Source organism: Esox lucius, chromosome 20, assembly GCF_011004845.1.
Source record: "Esox lucius isolate fEsoLuc1 chromosome 20, fEsoLuc1.pri, whole genome shotgun sequence".
Classification (NCBI taxonomy): Eukaryota; Metazoa; Chordata; class Actinopteri; order Esociformes; family Esocidae; genus Esox; species Esox lucius.
The window spans coordinates 31,324,263-31,346,486 of record NC_047588.1 but is presented as its reverse complement, the minus strand read 5'-3'; the positions used below and the strand labels follow the sequence as shown (position 1 = coordinate 31,346,486).

Below are 22,224 nucleotides of genomic sequence, written 5' to 3'. Positions count from 1 at the left end.
CTGGACCAAAGGAGAAGAGAGAAAAAAGTTTATTAAGGCCATTTGCATTTTCTCAGACAAGACTGTTAATAAAATGCTGCTCTCTAAAAATAATTTTGTTCCAAGCGCTTCTGGAACGGCAAAGGCTAATATAAAAGGTGTTTGCCTTGCTAACCTCATTGCAATGTTGCCATGGCCCAAACTAAATTAGTGAAAGAGACCCATATATTATTTTACTTAGCACTTTCGTCAGAGGGGAAGATTTTGTATGACTCCCCCAGAGAAATCTCCACGAGATTCTGCAGGATATGCTAGTGTTGAATGTCACCTAGAACTGATGCAGACAGGTGCAGGGAGGAAAGGAACAAGGAAGGGAATGAGGATGGGAATGAGGAAGGGAAGGAGAGAAAGATCTGAGTGTGTTCCAGAAGACTCACTGAACCTCTTACCCTGAAGCAGATGGGCACTAATCCAGGACCAATGTTTCTATCCCGTCTCCCTACACCAAACACAGTTTTCTTCCTCCTTCAATAGACAGAAAACGTTTTGTCCATGCTGCTAATAAGGAGAGGTCCATGATCCACAAAACTGAACAAATGAAGCTGAGAAGAATCCCCAAGTCTCCTCACTTTGTCCTTTTTTAACTTTCATTCAAATTCCTAGGTGGATATTAGCCAGTCTGGGCGTGTTGCAGGTAGTTTCTCAGTAGTACAATTTTCTGCTTTTGTCCTTCTGTATGACTTGAATAAAGAATAGAGGCCCAGAGGGGGGTACTTAGGGTGATGGGAAATGCTATTCTGCATATATTCCAATTTCAGACCTTATATAAACGGTTCTCCAAAAATACTATGATTTTCCTTGTAATTTGTACATTTAAAGGCTATGTGGAGTGTACTGTAATAACCTATATGACACGTCCCAGAAGCTTGACCCTACAGTAGAAAACTATAAAATGTTACTGTCATGAGAAGCTAAATATTTAGCAGCAGGAAAGCCTGCTACTAAAGCAAGTTTATTTTAGAAACTACTCATAAACCATTGAAATTGGTACCTGGCTGACATATGTTCCCACTTCAACTGCTCTCTTACATCAGGCTATCCTGTCTGTTCATCACAAAATTACATAGAGCAATGTCTTAATGGGTTCATGAATGTTAAAGTGTATTCACAGAGACGCATCCTACATCAGATAGTGTTTAGACATTGAGATGAGACAAAATTACTAAATGCTCCAAAGGGGATTACACTGCTCACAAATGATTAGGCCCTTCTCACCGTTGCAATCATTATTTTGGAGATGAGTGCATCTAGCGTGACAAACCAATGGGAGAATGGGAGACAGCAAGAAAATACAGTTTGTGTGCATGTCGTGTATGTGCGTTTGTGTGCGCGTGTGTGCGTGAGCTTGTGTGTGTGCTACACTTTCCATTTTCACTGGTGTTGAATTAATGATGGAAAGAAAACTTAGAAATGCAAAAGTGATGTTCAGCTCATGCCAACATTTGGCAGAATAGTTGAGCTGAGAGAAAACAAGTGAACACTTTACAGGGGCCACATTGGGCACTTTGACAAAGGCACAATTAGCAAGAACCCAAGACACTTTACAGGGGCCACATTGGGCACTTTGACAAAGGCACAATTAGCAAGAACCCAAGACCACCACTTTACCAGAATCGGAACCAAAACCTATGACATCATTACTCAACTATAAGGAGGTGTATTATTACTGTGTGTATTACTGTACATAGAGTAATTAGCTTATTTTTCATGCAGAGGTCTAAGTACAGAAGCACTTACTTATTCTCCCCTATGTACAAGTACAATAGTTCATCATCTAAAACTGTACATTGTTTACTTTTTTCATGTAGCATGTAACTTTTTTAATGTAAATAGGGAAAATAACCAGACCAGTGGCTCCAACTCAGAATACATCTTTAGACACCCTTAGCTATTTCCAGAAAACCTCATTAAAAACCATCACAAAATGTTGTTATATCCTTATATTAATTTTTAATCTTAGAAAGGTCGATTTGAATGTATCACAGTGTTTCTTCTTATTCATACAATTGAAAACAAACTACAGAAGCTGCAGAGATGTAGCAGAGATGTAGCAGAGATGTAGCAGAGATGTAGCAGAGATGGTGTTATGATCAATACAATGAGGAAAGGTCCAAGGGGCATTTTTAAATGGGGGGCTTAAAATTAAGATTTGGGTACTCTAGATACACTCACCTAAAGGATTATTAGGAACACCATACTAATACTGTGTTTGACCCCCTTTCGACTTCAGAAGTGCCTTAATTCTACGTGGCACTGATTCAACAAGGTGCTGAAAGCATTCTTTAGAAATTCTGGCCCATATTGATAGGATAGCATCTTGCAGTTGATGGAGATTTGTGGGATGCACATCCAGGGCACGAAGCTCCCGTTCCACCACATCCCAAAGATGCTCTATTGGGTTGAGATCTGGTGACTGTGGGGGCCATTTCAGTACAGTGAACTCATTGTCATGTTCAAGAAACCAATTTGAAATGATTCAAGCTTTGTGACATGGTGCATTATCCTGCTGGAAGTAGCCATCAGAGAATGGGTACATGGTGGTTATAAAGGGATGGACATGGTCAGAAACAATGCTCAGGTAGGCCGTGGCATTTAAACCATGCCCAACTGGCACTAAGGGGCCTAAAGTGTGCCAAGAAAACATCCCCCACACCATTACACCACCACCAGCAGCCTGCACAGTGGTAACAAGGCATGATGGATACATGTTCTCATTCTGTTTACACCAAATTCTGACTCTACCATCTGAATGTCTCAACAGAAATCGAGACTCATCAGACCAGGCAACATTCTTCCAGTCTTCAACTGTCCAATTTTGGTGAGCTCGTGCAAATTGTAGCATCTTTTTCCTATTTATAGTGGAGATGAGTGGTACCCGGTGGGGTCTTCTGCTGTTGTAGCCCATCCGCCTCAAGGTTGTGCGTGTTGTGGCTTCACAAATGCTTTGTTGCATACCTCGGTTGTAACAAGTGGTTATTTCAGTCAAAGTTGCTCTTCTATCAGCTTGAATCAGTCGGCCCATTCTCCTCTGACCTCTAGCATCAACAAGGCATTTTCGCCCACAGGACTGCCGCATACTGGATGTTTTTCCCTTTTCACACCATTCTTTGTAAACCCTAGAAATGGTTGTGCGTGAAAATCCCAGTAACTGAGCAGATTGTGAAATACTCAGACCGGCCCGTCTGGCACCAACAACCATGCCAAGCTCAATATTGCTTAAAATACCTTTCTTTCCCATTCTGACATTCAGTTTGGAGTTCAGGAGATTGTCTTGACCAGGACCACACCCCTAAATGCATTGAAGCAACTGCCATGTGATTGGTTGATTAGATAATTGCATTAATGAGAAATTGAACAGGTGTTCCTAATAATCCTTTAGGTGAGTGTAAATGCACACTGGACCCTGCATGCTGGCCTCCTAGATATTGACAGAAAGGACCCTGCCTGCTGACCCCCCAGATATTTACAGACAGGACCCTGCATGCTGACCCCCCAGATATTGACAGACAGGACCCTGCCTGCTGACCCCCCAGATATTTACAGACAGGACCCTGCATGCTGACCCCCCAGATATTTACAGACAGGACCCTGCATGCTGACCCCCCCAGATATTTACAGACAGGACCATGCATGCTGACCCCCCAGATATTTACAGACAGGACCCTGCATGCTGACCCCCCCAGATATTTACAGACAGGACCATGCATGCTGACCCCCCAGATATTTACAGACAGGACCCTGCATGCTGACCCCCCCAGATATTTACAGACAGGACCCTGCATACTGACCCCCCAGATATTTACAGACAGGACCCTGCATGCTGACCCCCCCAGATATTTACAGACAGGACCATGCATGCTGACCCCCCAGATATTTACAGACAGGACCCTGCATGCTGACCCCCCCAGATATTTACAGACAGGACCCTGCATGCTGACCCCCCCAGATATTTACAGACAGGACCATGCATGCTGACCTCCCAGATATTTACAGACAGGATCCTGCATGCTGAACCACTAGATATTTACAGACAGGACCCGCATGCTACAATAAAAAAGACTACAACACAATACAGCTACACCAAACAAAACAACACAACAGAGCCACAACCCAACAAAAGACACTCCTGCTATTTTAAAGGCTGCCCAAAGGCTGTCCAAGGGAATATTCCCAGGGCAGGATCAAAGACTAAGACCCACAGTCATCTCTGGAAGTTACTGTACCACACCTACTCCAATCCCGAATAGAGGATGCCATAAAATAACAAATTCAAATAAATGAATTATAAGAAAATGCATACATTCTAACCTTTCATATCTCATTTAAACATCTTGATGTGGACAATTCCTTATGTGATAAGGACATTGCTAACTCCATTGGATATGGAAGCATATCTCTGCCTGAGAGATCTCCCACCCACCCCAACCCAGAGGAATTTGAGTACTACCACAATCAGGACCACTAGGATATACAAAGGAAAAGTTTTTACATAATTTTTAAATAATGATTCTGTTAGATATCCTAGTGTATCAACCTAATTTGCATTGCAACCCTCCAATGCCCACAGACCCTTCCATCCTTCCTAGTACATTATAATTCCACAATTTATATTTGCAAAACATCCCTCAATGTTACAATCGTGACTCACAAAGAACTTGAACCTCCCCACCTATATCATTTCTGACAAACATTTGCCCAAGAGACCGGTGGTATTTTCTATTGGTCCTTCAAATCCAACCCACAATACAGACTGTAATTCCAAACCTTGATAATATGATGACCTGAGTTGAAAAACAAGCAGCCGCAGGACAGTAACCAGAACAGACCCCACATGACTGTAGTCTCCACATTACTGTACTCTCCACATGACTGACTGTTCAATGTCCTATATGCAGAGCATTATTTTTTGTGGCAAACATGTCGGATACATTTAAGTTGACAGGATGTAAACGATCATATGTGGTAATTTTATAATGACCCCAAGGACATAATTAAGCTGCATGTGAAATTATTTCTTTGGATATTAGTGTCATTTCCTATTGAGATTCCTTGGGCTATGCCGTGCTTCAGCAAGCAGTGACCTTGACTATATTTCAGCTATACCAGAATATGAATTCACTTTAAACAAGTTCTCAAATGTATTCAGTGCTATTACAAACAAGCGTTTTTTACTTTTTAGTGAAGTAGATTCCACCCTTTGTTCACTTCTGATCTGAGGTAATTCTGATCAGATCCTGATTCATCTTTTAAGCATCATTAACGCCAAAAACATTAACATAATATAGAATATTTGCCTACTCAGTTATTAGTTTTTCTCATCATAGAGGACACATTGCTTCAAAACATTTTTTATAAATGGCATTCCTTGAGCACTACAAAAATGGGTTGTTTGGATGTGGAAAATTATTGATGTACATTACAAATACTATATGCCTGTTGTGGGTTTTTTATATTACATTTCATATCTCAATCACTTCAGCTATTTAAATTTGACATCAGACCTTGTTGTGTCTAAAAGGGATTAAATATAAATCAACTAGCACAATTAGATATCAGTAAAATCCCCAATAGTGGTCGTTTTTGACACAAGGTAGGCTAGTATAATCTGTCCGGGCTGGAACCCCGAACTGCAGGAAGTATAGAGTTCTCACAGACTGTCCGATGTCTAAAGCTTATCTTCAATTTAACCATTAATGGGTTTATGCCACATTTAGCCATTTGTGAACAGCCATTAATAACCACAACCAGTAAGGCACAAATAACTCAGAGAGCAGCTGTGTGATTTAAATCCCTGTACAAAAAATCCCTGTATCACCCAAGCACTGTAACAGTTCTGCCCTGTGGACCCCAAAACTGAGTGGTTAAACCACTCTAATTTCACAAGCTACAGCGCTGGGTGGCTGGTGAATTTCCATTCATTTTTTTATTGAGCAATTCTCATTTATAGTAACGACTTGTACATTTGTAGGAGTTCACCATATGAAGTGATGTAATGAGAAGCTTAGCAGGTACAGTTTTCAGATCGCAGGTCAGAATTATATATTTTTTAAGTATGATGAGTGTGAAGTTTTAGAGTCTTCTCCAGTTCATTCCGGTTATTGGCTGCAGTTAATAGAAAAAAAATTACTGCTAAAGGAACTATAGAGTTTAGGAATGACCAGAGTAAGCTTTTGATGCACAGATATATTGAGGAGAGAGCTAAGGAGATTTACCTATGAGGGACTGATACCAGTGAGTTTGGAGTTGCGTGTCCAGCAGTGGCCAGTTAGAGTTTACACTGATGAGTTCACACTGACGAGTTCACACTGATGAGTGTTGTATTGGCCATTGGTAACAACGCAAAATACAATGGTGACTATTTGCAGCAAGCCTATAAATGACAAAATCCAGCACTGCATTGGTAGGATGGTAATTTTTACCAGAGTATATTTTGCAGCATGGATGAAGGAAGCTTTGTGGACTTAAGACTGGAACAGGCCAATCGGAGATGCACTTTTAAAGTCAACCATGTAAGCAGACAGTATCGACTAGGGATATAATTTTGCTTCTCTTCAGTCCAGAGATTGGATAAAACAAATGTATTCCGGGCTATCACTGGACATAGTGGCTGGTGCATACACTTTTCCTCGTAGATAACATAACGTCCCTGTAATACACTATATGGCCAAAATTATGTGGACACCCCTACTAATTATTGTGTTCAGGTGTTTCAGCCACACCCATTGCACACAGGTGTATTAAATCCAGCACATACCTGTAGTCATGAAATCTCCATAGACAAACATTGGCAGTAAAATGGGTTGTACTAAAGAGCTCAGTGACTTTAAACTTGGCGCTGTCATGGGATATCATCTCTAGAATCACTAACCACAGAGTTCCAAACTGCCTCTGGAAGCAACATCAGCACAGGAACTGTGTGTCGGGAGCTTCATAAAATAAGTTACCATGGCTCAACATGCACAATGCCAAGCGTCGGCTGGAGTAGTAAACGCTTCAGTATCTGGTAGTCTGAAGGACTAATATGGGTGTGGCAGATGCCAGGAGAACACTACCTCCTGACGAGTTTGGTGTGGAGGAACTCGAGTGGCCTGCACAGAGCCCAGACCTCAACCTCACTGAACACCTTTGGGATTAATTGGAATGGTGATTGCGAGCCAGGCCTTTTCATCCGAAATCAGTGCCAGACCTTACAAATGCTCTTTTGTCTGAATGGGCACAAATTCCCAGAGAGACACTCCAAAACCTTGTGGAAAGCCTTCTGTTGTGGAAATTCTTGAACTGATATATACTTGGTCCTATACATATATAAATGGGTTACTAGTTAAAGGTTTCTCATCCCCATGTTTGGATGAGAAAAGGAATGTAGGAGAGGGGGATCTGGTATTTGCCAAGGGGGCATCATTGACTGGTATTGGTAGATGGTAACAAGAAGTTACCCATGTGGGGAAGGACAGCTTGCCCCTTGTTTGAAGCCTAGGTATTGACAGAACAAAGGGAATGTGTTATATTGACAAGACAGATGGGCAGCATCTTACCACACCCTTTTTTCCTCTCTAAATGTTCACGTATTAAGTTAGAGACTCCTCGGATGATTATGTTTGTAAGCGTTTGAAGCGTCTCTCTATTTGCAAATAAACTGTTAATTGTGCAAGAGAATTTTGGCTCTGTACCTCCTCCTTTAAGAGATCTGATCGATGAAATTGCCATCACACTTCCCAGATGAGTGGTGGCTGTTATACCTTCAAAGGGGTGGGGGGGCAGCTTCATATTAATGCCCATGGTTTTGGAATGGAATGTCCAACAAGTTCATACAGGTGTGATGGTTGGTTGTCCACATACTTTTGGTCATATGGTCCGGATCGTTACCAGAAATCCTGGGCCACCTGAAAAGATATATGCCTGGGCCCCTCACTAATGGACAACATTACTATCAGAGGGCCCTGCCAAGCCATGGGCCCCGTGAATCATATTTCCCTTTCCCCATGTTAGCAACAACCCTACATATAGTGTATGTTGAATCTTCAGCCAATCATATTGTGCGCAATGCAATATTACATCCAATTTTAGACATACAACTATTAAGTCCTATCTGAAATGTAAAAATGATCAAGTAAACCTCGTTTTAGTCTATTGTAATTCTGGCAAAGATGCATCATAGTAGATCGCTAAACTGTATTTTATGCAATAGGCTAATATAAACATCAGCAAAACAAGCGAAAAATGAATGAAGTGATTTCTGGTGTTGAATCTGTATGTGTGTTCCTGCCTTTGTGTGCCAATGCTGATCTTAGGTCAGTCAATCCAGCACTAAAAACCCTAAACCTAGCTTTTGGTTTTGAAGTACAGACAATATGTTTTGTCAGAAACCAGATCAGTTTTATAATTATAATTGTTTTGCTGGTAATGTAACGGATTTCAATTAAAGTTTATAAAAAATATTACAAGTAATCTGTAACTTCCCATGTCTGCCCACAAGGAGTGAGCAGGTATTTTGATGGGTCATACTTTGATGGTCCTTGGCTGTCAGGTCTATTGATTTAAATGGTGTTAGGCAGCCTTTGGTATGCAGTGGGGTTGTTGTTGCTGATCACATTATTTGTTGCTGGTGCATTTTTCTCTTTGAGTGGGTGCCCAAAGATTACAGGCCTATTTGTTTAATTTACCCTGTCATCAAAAAGCATTGATTCTCTTGCATTAGCACTTGAATTGATGTTGGGCGCAAAAAGTGAATGAGTGATGCAATGATGCATTTTTTAGTTATTATTTAGTTTGAAATTATGTTCTGGACAATTTCTTCCCACATCGGTTAAAGTTATGACTGTAACCACGGTTTTTCGCTGCTATTTGTCAATACCTAATCTGTAGAGAAGAAGAGAAAGAGGAGGGATGGGTAGAGGAAGACGAAGGATAGGGAGATGAAGGATCGGGAGAGAAAATAATGAATAGGGAGGGACAGAGATCAGAGAAATGGGGAGGCGAGGTAAAGTAGGAGGGAAAGAAAGTGAGGGTGAGAAAAGAGAGAGAAGGGGAACGTGAAGGAGACGCTGGAGAGACAGGGAGACGATGATGGGGGGGCAAAAAGGGTGTGAAGGAAGAGAGATGGAAGAGAGAGAGACGGTACAAAGGAGGGAGAAGAGACAGATGGGGGATGAGCAAGGTGGTAGAATAAGTGAGTGAACGAGGGAGGACATGGAGAGAAAGGTGACTTACCTTCCGACCAATAAATAAACCCTGGACATTGTTGTGGACGAAAAGCCCAGACGGGTGGCTGTTTCTGAGGAATGTATTGTACCTACCAAAGCTGCCTAGGTCACACATTTTTGCCCGTAACTGAACGCTTCAATGCCAGTGTGATTAATTGTTGGTAGGTACAATACATTCTCCTGAACAGGATGGTGTGCCTGATTAGCTGTTGAGTGGATGCAACATCTCTTTTTGCAAATACGTACCAAAACATTAATGAATCAGATTCCCAGAAAATGTCCGAAAGGGGAAACAAACAAGTCAAATGACCAGTCAAAGTATGGTTATATACCAATTTCCTCTCACATTTGTATGCATGTGTTGTCTAATGTATAACAAGCACACCCCAAAGCCTTCTTAAAACCACCAAACATCTTATCATTATTATCCATACCCCTCGCCCTGTCACGCCATGTTTGCAATGTGCTTTGGGAAATATTGATACTTCCTGTTTGAAATGTCAGAGGAGCTAAGGTCTGGGCTTTGTAATGTGATGAGCCAGTATCCTCCTTTGGTAAATTTCAGATTTGAAAATGACAACCTCAATAATGGAAATAATGTTCCCCAGTGGGAGTATATTGGCAAGGGGAGTCCAGAGAAAAAGGAGTAAATGTGAGGAAAAGGTTTTAGAGGGAGAAATTGAGAGAAGAAAAGATAGTCACTACACATTTAAGTGGAATTGGCACTCCCCTTTGTGTGGCAATGGGACACCTCTTTAAAGGGGAATAACAATGAATATCTCACATTTGTCTGAGTTCATAAATGCCTTGAAGCAGTTGTTGGACTGTCTCTAAGCACTCAAGCAGGGCCAAGCTAGTGGGAGTGCAGCGTAATCTGATTATATTGCTCTACCCCCACAATAGCGATTTGATAGAACTTAGTGAAATCCTGATTATCGAAGTGAAAAACAAACAGCACATGGCAACAGGCTGTCTTTTGGGAAGATGTTAGAAAAGGTCTGAAATGTGACTGAAATGTACACTGCTGTTCAAAAGTTTGGGGCCACTTAGAAAGCACATTTTCTGTCCATTAAAATAACATCAAATTGATCAGAAATACAGTGTAGACATAATGTTGTAAATGACTATTAAAGCTGAAAATGGCAGATTTTCGATAGAACATCTACATAAGTGTACAGAGGCCCATTATCAGCATCAGTCCTGTGTTCCAATGGCACTTTGTATTTGCTAATCCAAATATATAATTTTAAAAGGCTATGTGACCTTTAAAAACTATTTTGCAATTATGTTAGCACAGCTGAAAACTATTAAACTGTTAGAAAAAAGAAACCAGGCCAGCCTAGTTCTGCCAGCCCACAATAGAATTGCCATCTTGAGATTCGAACCCGGGTCACCCATGTGAAAGGGCGCATCATTAACCACAACACCACGGAGCTGCACATTTCCTGGGTTTCAGTATAGCCTCTTGTCTCTCTCCTGAACAAATCCTCTTTTGCCACTGACAATTTTAATAGTTAATTGGCCATTCGTGAATAACATTGACACATGACTAACGTTTCTAACTAAGTTTACCACCACTACAAATAGCGTCTATGTATGGCGTTTGCCACTGGCCGTTTTAATAAAGTATAAGCCAGTAATAAGTTTTACCGGTATCTACTAACTTACTGGAATAGTCATAAGAATTGAGCAATATTTTTTTCTTTCATTCGTGAATGACATTTATACAATAACTATCAATAAAGGCGACGATAACAAACTTTTTCATCAAGTGAAAAGACAAGGGAATCGTGGAATCTACCAGAAACAATTAATAAATGTTGTTGCTCTCAATAGATTAAAACTTAATCATAAGAATTTAGCAATTTCTAGCGAGACTGAAGATTAACTTTTCCATGCCAGAAACAGTCACAATATAACCGTATACAGTTTCAGTTAAGGCTTACTATAACGTAACTACTGTATGTTAAGCTTTCCTGACCCAAAACGCATGCACGGATGCGTACTTCGGAAAATCCACCAGAAACAGTCGCAATATAACCGTTAACTGTTTTATTTCAGGCTTACTATAATGTAGATACTAACGGTTTTAGCCAGCGAAGTTTTCGTCTATAAAGAATAATTCATTCTTTGCTTTTCCTGCGAGGAGATATGAACTCTGGACCTATAGTTCCCAAGTCTGCTTCTCTAACCACTACGCTATTTAACAAGGGTGGGTGGGTGGGTCCGTCGGTCGGTCCGTCTGTACGTCTGTCACTCACTCACCCAGTAAGAGACATTCCCTTTTCTTGGCCGGCTCCACTTATGCGGTACGGCAAAAACTGGCCTTCTTTCTTCTGAAACTAATCAGTCTAATCATGTTCTAAATGAAGGCTATTCCATGTAATAAATTGTACTGGGAACCCAGTACAGCACAGGCACGTGCTTCAGTGAACTGAAGTCTTTCAATCCTTACAGTATCTTGCTTATTCAACATAATGTCTGCAGTCTGTAGATTATGAAACATCAAAACCATTACACAGTTCATGGAGCACGTACCACACAACAACTTTTTTAGTCACCAACAAAGTATTCTAGAGCAAAACTGGCAGCAAGTCAGACCCACACACAGACAACAGCAGACCATCCTGGACTTTACATTTCTGCTGAAAAAACATTGGCAACAGAACGTTTATTAACAGTACTTTTTTACATAGATTATAGATAGTCATCCATACAATAACAGTTGAATAGCTAACTACTACGATATGTGACCTACGAGGAAATTGAAAGCATTGGCTGAATCTCAAATCGCATACTACATACTACGTACTAGTACGTACTTCGCAGATGATGAAGTACGTACTGTTTTGTATATAGTAAGCTGGTATGCCAGTATTGGGACCAATTGGGACATACTACCTCATCAGAAAATTGTGTCTTGACATTAGATCATTTTGTCACGCATTAACATCACGCCAAATTTGAATATTTAGCTAGACACCATTAATCCTTGTTAAACTTACCAAGGTTTCTTGCCATACCCTGTGGACAGCACTTGACTGCCCCTTTCCTCCTACAACAGGACAATTACCCAAAGCACAGCTCCAAACTATGCAAGAACTATTTAGGGAAGAAGCAGTCAGCTGGTACTCTGTCTATAATGGAGTGGGCAGCACAGTCACTGGATCTCAACCCTACTGAGCTCTTGTGGGAGCAGCTTGACCGTATGAAACGTAAGAAGTACCCATCAAGCCAACCCAACTTGTGGGAGGTGCTTCAGGAAGCATGGGGTGAAATCTCTTCAGATTATCTCAAATTGACAACTAGAATACCAAAGGTCTGCAAAGCTATAATTGATTGCCAAAAGACAATTATTATAACAGTTGCCTGCATAGAGAGACAGTCCAACAAGCGCTTCAAGCTGTTTATGGACTTAGACAAATCTTAGATATTCGTCCTCATTCCCTTTTTAAAAAAAATCCCATTGCCACACAAAGGGAATGTCATTTCCACTTAAATGGGTAGGGCCCATCATTTTTCTTTAAATTTGTCTAAAACATCTTCCTCGCATTTACTCTGATGGTCCATTTTCTCAGGACTCGTCCCCTGGCCAATATACCCCCATTGGAGAACATTATGTCCATAATTGAGGTTGTTAGTTTCCAATCTGAAATGGTACTCTCATATTATCAAACCGTACCCTATCCACACCACAAACATTCTCCATATATACACTTACAGACATTTCTAAGGAATATTTTTGCCTGGTGTTTCAGCATTGCAATTGCTTCTGGTGTCTGCCAAACTTTCTTATTCAACAAAATTGCATTGGGTTTTAACGCCGTATGCACCTTGTGCATGGGTGCATAGATGAAATGCTTATCGTTAGTTCATAGGTTCCATTTAAAATCGGTGCCAACTTCACAGTGAAACAATTATCAATTCTTACTGGGAGGAAAGATTTGCACATAATGGCAGTTTCCCAGTTTTATTTTGTTCCCCTACCCTAGAACTATGGGAATCATTGCCGCAATATATTAAGCATGCATGCGCACAACAACACACAACCACAAACCAGGAAATGTCACCAAACATGATGCATTTTGGCTTAATTAATCATGTTGCAACATACAATCACACACAGGCCGACTGCACGCTCACATGTGTACAGTCGCATGGCCATTACAGGAGATGACAGATGCTGCTAGCCCTTTCAGCTCAGAGGCTGACAGCCAATCTGTAGAGCCGTGTGAAATCTATTTCATGGTGAGACAGACTCGTATATAAGATAGAAACACACACACAATAACACACAAACCATTTCCAATTGAAAGAAAAAATAAACAGTGTTGTAAATAATGAAAGATATCGAACCAATCATTTTTGTTTAAAGAAAAGGCTACCTGTCAGCCTTCCCAATCCCAATTAATTCTGTATCTGAGTAACGAAAAAGCACACACCCATATATACACGCATAGACACACATGTTCTACTTTGACTGGTGATATAGGGGTGTAAAACAAAACAAGGCCATCATAACCGCAGGACGTATGGCAGCTGTGGGGAATTTGGCTTTGCCAAACGCCCACCACAAAGAGTCAATAGAGTGCAACAGCAGGATCATCACTCCCTCAACATGTGGGCGGTGCTGAGCCCTTTACATAGCCCGTTATGGGACTCCTGGGCATGGCCCGGCAGGCCATGTTCAGGACACTAACCCTGACTGTGGTGATACATTGCAGTGCCTTAGACTGCCTGGTCACTGGGGAGCCCCTAGTCCTTCACGCTTACGTCATAAATCTTCTACCCAGGATCATTACTAAACCATTAATTCAGCCTTTATTGCATATTATTTTAATTTGGGAAAAATTACGCTGTGAAGAACCTTGTTCACATTGCCTGCCATGAGGAGAATTCTGTTTAATTCCTGTGAAAAATGCCACTGGAAGTAGACCAATGGGGCCAACTAAGAACTGAAGGAATGCTGACTTTACATGATGTTGGCTACGGTTCTTGTACTACAGTAGGAGGGACATTATTCCTAACAAGTGCAAGGGAGAGCAGCACTGGTAAATACGTTAAATGGTGCAACATGCAGCTGCGGTGATTAAAGACTTTGCGCACACCCGGCCAATCCATAACGTGATGTGCAGACACGCATCAAGCTTGTATGGCACTGTTCCCAACATTGTAAACCTGGACTGTAACCAATTATATGTACCGGAGCCACACCTGAACTATAACATCCTGAAATAGAACACTGTGAGACGTGGATGTAGGTGAAGACTGTTAAAGCAGCGAACCACACCGATAGTTAACCACTGCCAGCAAGGACTGGGCAATACCCTGCAAGGTACAGTGCATTCAGAAAGTATTCCAATTAAATCGGTTATTTTCGTCATCAACCTTCACACAATACCCAGTAATGAAAAAATGTATCCTTGTTGAAAACTTCACACTGGCGCGAATGTTCCTCTTCCTACAGGACAACGACCCTAAGCACTCAGTCAAGACAATGCAGGAGTGGCTTCGGAACAAGTCTGGGAATGTCCTTGAGTGGCCCAGTCAGGGACTTGAACACTATCCACTATCTCTGGAGAGACCTGAAAATGTGCAGCGACGCTCCCTAACTAACCTGAGAGAGCTTGAGGGTCGGCAGAGAAGAATAGGACAAGCTTTCAAAATACAGATGTGCCACATTTCTTAAATTGTATTTGCAAAAAATGTTTTTACTGTGTCATCAAGGGGTATTGTTTGTTGACTGATGAGGAAAAACATATTTTAATCAGTTTTAGAATAAGGCTGTGACGTTCAAAAACATCTGAATACTTTATGAACATTCACATTTAGCAACATATTGCATTACCCAAATTATAGAAGAAAACTACAATCAAATAGACCTCAACCTTATAATTTTGAGCTTAAATGGAAAGAGACCAGCAGGAGAATGCCAGGTAGAAGATTAAACTGAGATGGGAAATGGAGCTGTGATATGAAAATCTATGCCTTGTTGGTCTGATGTCATGGTTTGTAGCTAAATTACCAAGACACCAAATGAAGACTATCACGGTTTAGTTCTAGCGGGCTAAACTAAATACCTGACCATCTTAAAATGGATTGTGGCTGATGCCTATGCCAGAGAAGGGAGAGCAATTTAGCTGCTATCTACTAATTTAACTAGCTAGCTCTCAAAATGTTTCCAATCTAGTTCTTAGTGTCTGTTGTTGAAGGCAGTAAAGCCATCGCTGTACATCTGTGGTACCGGGGTCATTTGAATTTCCAGACGGACGACACACAGGGATCATAAATGATTGACACAATTAAAACCGGAATCATTTGCTTAAAGGACAAATGAAGCGACCAACCATGCGCTTCACGCAAGGGAACGGCTGAGCCTGTCCAAACTTTGGACCGATACGAAATGCCTAAACGAGCACTCGCATTGCAAGAGACAAAAAACGGCGGGTAAAAAAATGTCATCAAAAACCGAAGGGGGGAACGGCACTGCCATGCTAGTGACAGGCTGGAACAGAGTGAGTGGGCGACCTACCTCCAGCCACTGTCCGTGGGACTGCATTTTGATGAGGACACAAGGGTCCGGCTTGGACAGGGCGTCACGGTCCGAGATGCCCTTGCAGGTCACCCGCAGCTCCACTTTGGCCAGGCACGGGCTGTTGAACAGGCCAAGGGTGGTGGCCGCAGACTCATAGATGTTGCTCATGATGTGTGTGTGTGTGTGTGTGCTGTGTGTGTCTGTGTGTAAGCCGTGTGTGTGTGTTTGTGTGTATGTGTGTGTGGCAAATGTGCTGCAAGAGAGAGAGGAACACATCACGGTGATTACAGGGAGTCATCGCTCATAGTTGTCGCCACATTCTTTCACTTTTAATACGCATGCCCACCCTCACAGGCTATCAGACAATGTCTAGACAAAAAATGCACCCACACCTCCACACACTGACCTTTGAGACCGCTCCCAAGTTGTCTCACGCTGATTTGAAGACCACTAGACATGATCTGATAGCATTCTTCTGTCCACCCATCCCTTAATTATTCCCAAACCCTCCATTTAGACAGTCAAAGTAGCTGATGTACTGAAGTGATTAGCCCAATCAAAACGGATATCACTAATATCAGATCTCCTGCCTGTGGAGTGATATCTTTTACATAATCACTAAACAATAACTAATCCACAAGACATTATAGTATATAAAGACAAAAGTAACTAACTAATCCAGATAAAGACAGAAGACTGTGAAAAATGTGTTCTAATTAAAGTGCTCTTCTCTGACTAATTGGATTTGAATGGATGTAAAGTCATGTGAAAAAGCACACCCCCTGTTGTCTTTTTTACCTATGTGGACATTCATTGAACTTAACAAATCTCACAAAAAATATAAAAAATAAGCATTGTTGCAACTGAAGCGAGCAGAAATGCAATAAATATCAGGAAAAATAAGTACACCCTTAGCTTCAGCAGCTGGAGTTGCCCCCTTTGGCTGAAATGACTTCAGGCAGCCATTTTTGGAACTGTCAATCAGTCTCTTACATCAACTGGTAGGAATTGTTGCCCACTCTTCTTAACAGTACTGCTTTAACAGTCTTGTGTTATAGGAATTATTTTCAAACACAGCCTGCTTTAAGTCTTACCACAGCATTTCGATAGACTTCAGATCTGGGCTCTGACTCGTTCCAAAACCCCCCACTCTTCTTTTTGAGCAATTCTGTTGAACCTATGCTTATGTATTTTGGATCATTGTTCTGTTGCAAAATTAGAATTCAGTTCAGGTCCAGCTTTGTGACAGATAGCCTTTAACCATTTCATATGATGATAAAGGTAAGGGTGTCCTACATTTTTAGTGTAAGGAATTTGCATTTCTGTTCATAAATGATTTCAAAGTTTCATTTTTTGTGTGTCATTTGTTAAATTGGTTTACCTTTATCAATGAAAGTTTTTGAAATTTAGCTCAAATACATGTGCCCAAATGTACAAATAAAAAGCATACAACCAAATTTCCAAAAAAGCTGTGATGCTGTGCAAAATGAAATAACGGGAAAACATTTCACCTTCACAACTACAGCAGTTGGTCTCCTCAGTTCCCAAACACTTAATGAGCATTGTTAAAAGAAGAGGTGATGCAACGGAGGGGTTAACATGCCCCCTGTCCCAGCTTTTTTGAAATGTGTTGCTGGCATCAAATTCAAAGCGGGCATATATTCTTCAAGACACAATAACATTTCTAAGTTTCAACATTTGATATGTTGTCTTTGTACTATTTCCTATTGGATATATGGTTTAAATGATTTGCACATCGTTGCATTCTGTTTTTCTTTCCATTTTGCACAGCGTCCCAACTTTTTTGGAAACATGGTTGTACAATCCTACCTGCAATTTCGTTATTCTGACTTTCAAAATAATGTAATTCCTGTTGAAATCCAGTCACATTGTAATCCTGTCAAATTTGCATTAACCTACAACCTGCATAAAAAAAGGAATGCCAGGGTTGTGCATGGCATGATGGGACTACCTAAGTTATTTGAGTAACAGGTGCAAACTGAACAGAATGATTGGATTTGTCTAGCAAAATGTGTTTTGTATATTTCTGTACAAATGTTCTTTCCCAGAGACACATCAAAAGTTCACCCCTATATGAGCCAACTGCACCCCCTCACACACACGCACACACACACACACACACACAGGACTAGTGCACAGCTGGTGAGTGAGAGAGCAAACTGACACTGGCGCCCAGACTCCTCTGTCTTCTTCAGATGGTCGATTTTTCAAGGATGTTTTTTTTGTTCTGGTTGAAGACCATGCAATTTCTGTTCTGCCCAGTTACACCACTTCCAGTTACCAGCACTATTCTCCAAACTGGGTTTTTTGTTACACTGTATGTATAATAATTCATCCATAATTACCGCAGATCATGTGTATTTGCACCTAAATATATTGTGCTGAAGTGTCATTGCGTGTGTGTGGAGATGAATAAAACATGGCTGTTCTGTAAACCAGTAAGACCTCCAGAGACTGCCTGTTCTGTCTCCGACTCGCTCTCTGCCAGCTCAAGGCAGCGCACTTCGACCCCTATCTGTGGACGGTGGTGACCTGTGAGCGCTTTGTCTCCGGACCTGATTGGATCTGCTGATGCTGTCTGTCACAGCAGGTCTCATGAAAGTGCTGACGCAGGACCACGGCGAAGCTGAAGGTTAGGCTATGACGGACAGGACCGGTACAGCGTGTCAGCACACTAGCACACAAAGAGTAAGAGTACACACACTGACCAAAAAAAAAACCTGCACCCATGAAGCAAGCTAAACTAGTGTGCAGAGAGGACATAATGACAACAGCATATCTTCGATATATGCCTGTCTTCAGCCGTGGCACTTGCTGATAGAGACCAACGGGCTTCTTGTTCAGTGGCCAGGTCTCACAGAAGCTTTATGTCCGTCACCACAACACGACGTGAAACATCTAGTGGATATGAGAGGTCTTCTTAGACTACTGAAGAAGGATATCCTCCCATTTTCAGCTTGACTCCCAGCAGCTCGTTAAGAGGTTTTGCTCTGAGGTATCCAGGAATGGAGTATGACCAACAGTTTCTGGCTAACAACATAGGACTCTCCCCATAGCGCAGGCAGGTACTTACAGTTGTTTTCTTTTGACACGGAACTCAAACTCATCACCATTATTACATTATTTTTTATCAGTATGCTCATATTACTCCCTCTTGCCTTTAATAATGCAGTGTCATTTTCACACCAGTCTGTGACAGAATAGCTTCCCTCCTGTTCAGCACCACTTCCTGAGTCAGGACGTCAATAATCCCGGGGGAAATCAGATATTATTCACCGCAAAAACCAACAACATCTGATTAGCACAAATAATTTGACAACAGGGTGGAATTACAACAAGCGTGAATCATGTCATCTGTACATTCTTCTTCCTCTCTCATTACCCATGATTGCTGAATCTGAGGATAGGCCATCACTTTTTATTAGGGATGACGAAATGGGCTGCTGATGAGGGAGAGTGCTAGGAGGACTATGAGTCTGTCGGCAGCTCACATTAACCTCCATGCTCCATTAGAAGCCCTATGGAGCGAGACTAAATGGGTCCACTTATTGCCTGTGTCAACACCACGGGGGGCGCTGGCATTGCCCGACCAAAGCCCTGTGACTTTTCAGTCTATAAAACATACTCATATTTCATAATTAGCCTATACTTTGCAGATAATCAACACGCTGCTATTAATTTCAGTTATCCATTGTATAATCAGCTCAAATGTGGTCAGTGTATTGCATGGTTGCCATGGGAGCAAGGTTGTTTTTTTCTAACAGCATCAGTGGTGCTTGACTTGGGATAAAATATGTGCAGGAGCGGACAAATTGCACATTAGACTATGTTCATCAACATTTTTATTTTAATAAGGCTTGCTCCATTAAAGTGACCTATCCCATGTCCCAGCTGGCTCTCTTGCCGAAAAAAGGAATGCCATTCCAGCCCAAGTCAAGCACTGAGCGTCAGACATAATTTGTTACCAACATAGGTGTTGCACAATGTACCACTTATTGAAGGCATTGAGATGGGTTCCAGTTCCAACACTTAGTTTCCTGGAATTCCCTGCTGCTCACTGCATATTTCTGAACGCAGTGTAGTGCCATATCTCACATGCCAGTAATTGCCCATTCACTAAATGTTTGAGTGATGGATGAACCAGTCCATGTATGCTAAACTGGGGCCATTAAGTGGCACCCGCGCTGCGTAATTTGTGCAGGTAAAAGTGTTCAGAATTTAAGCGATTGCAGAAACAAAGTGTCGATTGGTTCTCAGTGGACAGAGAATGGTGCTGGTCTGTCTAGTATTGGTCTGTTATACTATATTCAACAATAGAAAACCAGGGAGCGTTCCACTACATTGTCTGCTCCTGTGGACCGTCGGAAACAAGTGTAAATAAACGACCAGTGCATCAGCCCAACACCAACATACCTTATTCTACCATTGCTTATTATTCTAACTTAGAATCAGGTGGACTGGAACCAAAGACTTCCTGCCTAGTCTTCAGAACTAGAGCTTGTGACCACTCAAAAAGCTGCTCGGCCCAATAACCTAGGAAAGGACACTTTCCAACTAACTGAATTTTGTCTAGACACTGAAAACTGGAAGGAGATTGAGCAAGGATAAAAACACATTTGTGGTGGGAAAACCATTTTGGCAATTATTGTTTAAGTCTACATGCCACTGTCTGAAGAACTGCCTCAGGACATTGTCATAACAGAAACTGGTTTCTCTCAGTGATAAAGAATACCTCTTATTCATGGCAACGTAAGTCAGGGGGACACAGCTCTTACTTTAAATCTAGAAACAATTAATAACACTGAAATTACCTTGCATGGATTACTCATTACTCATAAGCTCTATCAGAATCAAAACGCAACAGTATGTGAACCACATTAATTAGATTCAGTATCAAAGGGAAATGTACAGGCCTCAGTCCATTAATTTACATTCCCAATCAAGGTCCTTATTCATTTAAAATGGTTGGCACATCAGGTTTACAAATACATGTTGGTGCTAACAAGGTAAACCTTTGCTCTGCAAGTTTTTACGGCAGTGAATGAGTTGTGTTAATGCATGAGAATAAACATAGCTATAAAGCCAGACGATAAAAAAAATTTATCCCACAAACATCTACAGTATTATGCAGTATAACCGGCTATAAAATCACATACCTTCTTTTTCCTTCTCATAGGACAGAGATTCAGGTATATATTCATAGAAACATGGATTCTCGTGCGCTACACAGGCATCCATGTTTGTATGAACATACGTGTGAAACTTACTCCTCAGGCATTAGTGTCTACATTTGTGCTGATCTTCACACGTTTTTTCAGTGGCGGAACAGTAACAAAAAAGGTGCTTGTGACAGGCTGGCCACACGCGTTTGCGAAGAAGACCTGAATGTTCGAGACCTGTTTTTGGGGCAATCAGTGAAGGAAGTAGCTACTTGCCGAACAGTGACCTCCACTTACTGTTTGTTGGCTTCTTTCAGGGGGAATTACCTTATAAAGCTCTTGTGAGCTACTGCGTGCGTGTTTGAGTGTAGACTGCAGATATGCCTACGCTACACTCAGACAATAATTAGGTAATTAGATATTGTATAGTCTACTGTATAGGCTACATTTCTTGGTCAGCTTACAAAATCATAGTTTTAAAACTTTTATTTGTTGGTTTAAAGTCAGGGTGTCATTGCTCTTCATCCAAAGGATATTTAAAAATATACTTTCGCACGACTGAAAATCTGTGAAATAGTAGCCAACTCAACACAATACTGTAACCTTCCGCACAAACGTAAGCATCCCGGTTAAGATGATCCTTTGGATGTTCCTCGTATGACGAAGAGCCCGGCAAAATTAATTATCCTGATGTTAAGAATTCACGGTGATACAGTACTCGTTACAGATTGCATTGACCTATAGCTGCTCCCGAATTCCTTTATAACGCAGATTGGCAGACAGGTTTGGATGACAGATCGCCTATGACCTCATTTGATGTCCATATTTAAAGTAGGCTACTGTTACCAACGCATTTTCCTGAAACATGTAAAACTGAAAATTCCATAATCAGAAAACATTTTATAAAGCATATCTCATTCAAATATTTCAATAAAAACAACATCCAATGAATGTCCATGTACAATCATTAGATTGTTACTCACCTTAAAGAAACATGAGAAATAATCCCAAAAGAGTTATGTCGGCAAAAAAAAACTTTTTTGATTCAAATGCTCCCTTTTGAACAAACTCGAATAAAAAAGAGGACCCCACGCAGAGAAGCGAACCCCATTCTCAATCCCTTGTTTATATCAGCATAGACGGAGCTGCAGGTCCAGCCCTCTTTGCGTTCAATGTAGTTTTGTCTCTCAGCCTTCGCATCGGCTTCTCCCCCTTTGCAAAAAAAAACGTTGGGAAATAGTTTCAAAGATTATTTTTCAGGCTCCCC

The 22,224-nt window shown here is 41.2% G+C and overlaps 1 protein-coding gene across 2 annotated transcripts in view; it reads right to left on the bottom strand.

Annotated features, from left to right (window-relative positions):
- cpne4a (copine IVa) overlaps positions 1 to 22,147 on the bottom strand; it is a 60,515-nt gene extending 38,368 nt beyond the window's left edge. Inside the window, exons 1-2 of one of the 2 annotated variants that reach the window (XM_013139215.4) lie at positions 21,941 to 22,147; positions 15,775 to 16,030 (exon numbers count right to left, since the gene is read on the bottom strand). In XM_013139215.4, coding sequence (XP_012994669.3) covers positions 15,775 to 15,945 — 171 coding nt within the window. In that variant the 5' untranslated portion in view covers positions 15,946 to 16,030; positions 21,941 to 22,147. Of the gene's footprint in view, positions 1 to 15,774; positions 16,031 to 20,954; positions 21,185 to 21,940 lie in introns of those variants that run through there. The other variant, XM_013139216.4, reaches the window with a different exon arrangement.
- Between the last annotated feature and the right edge of the window lie 77 nt (positions 22,148 to 22,224).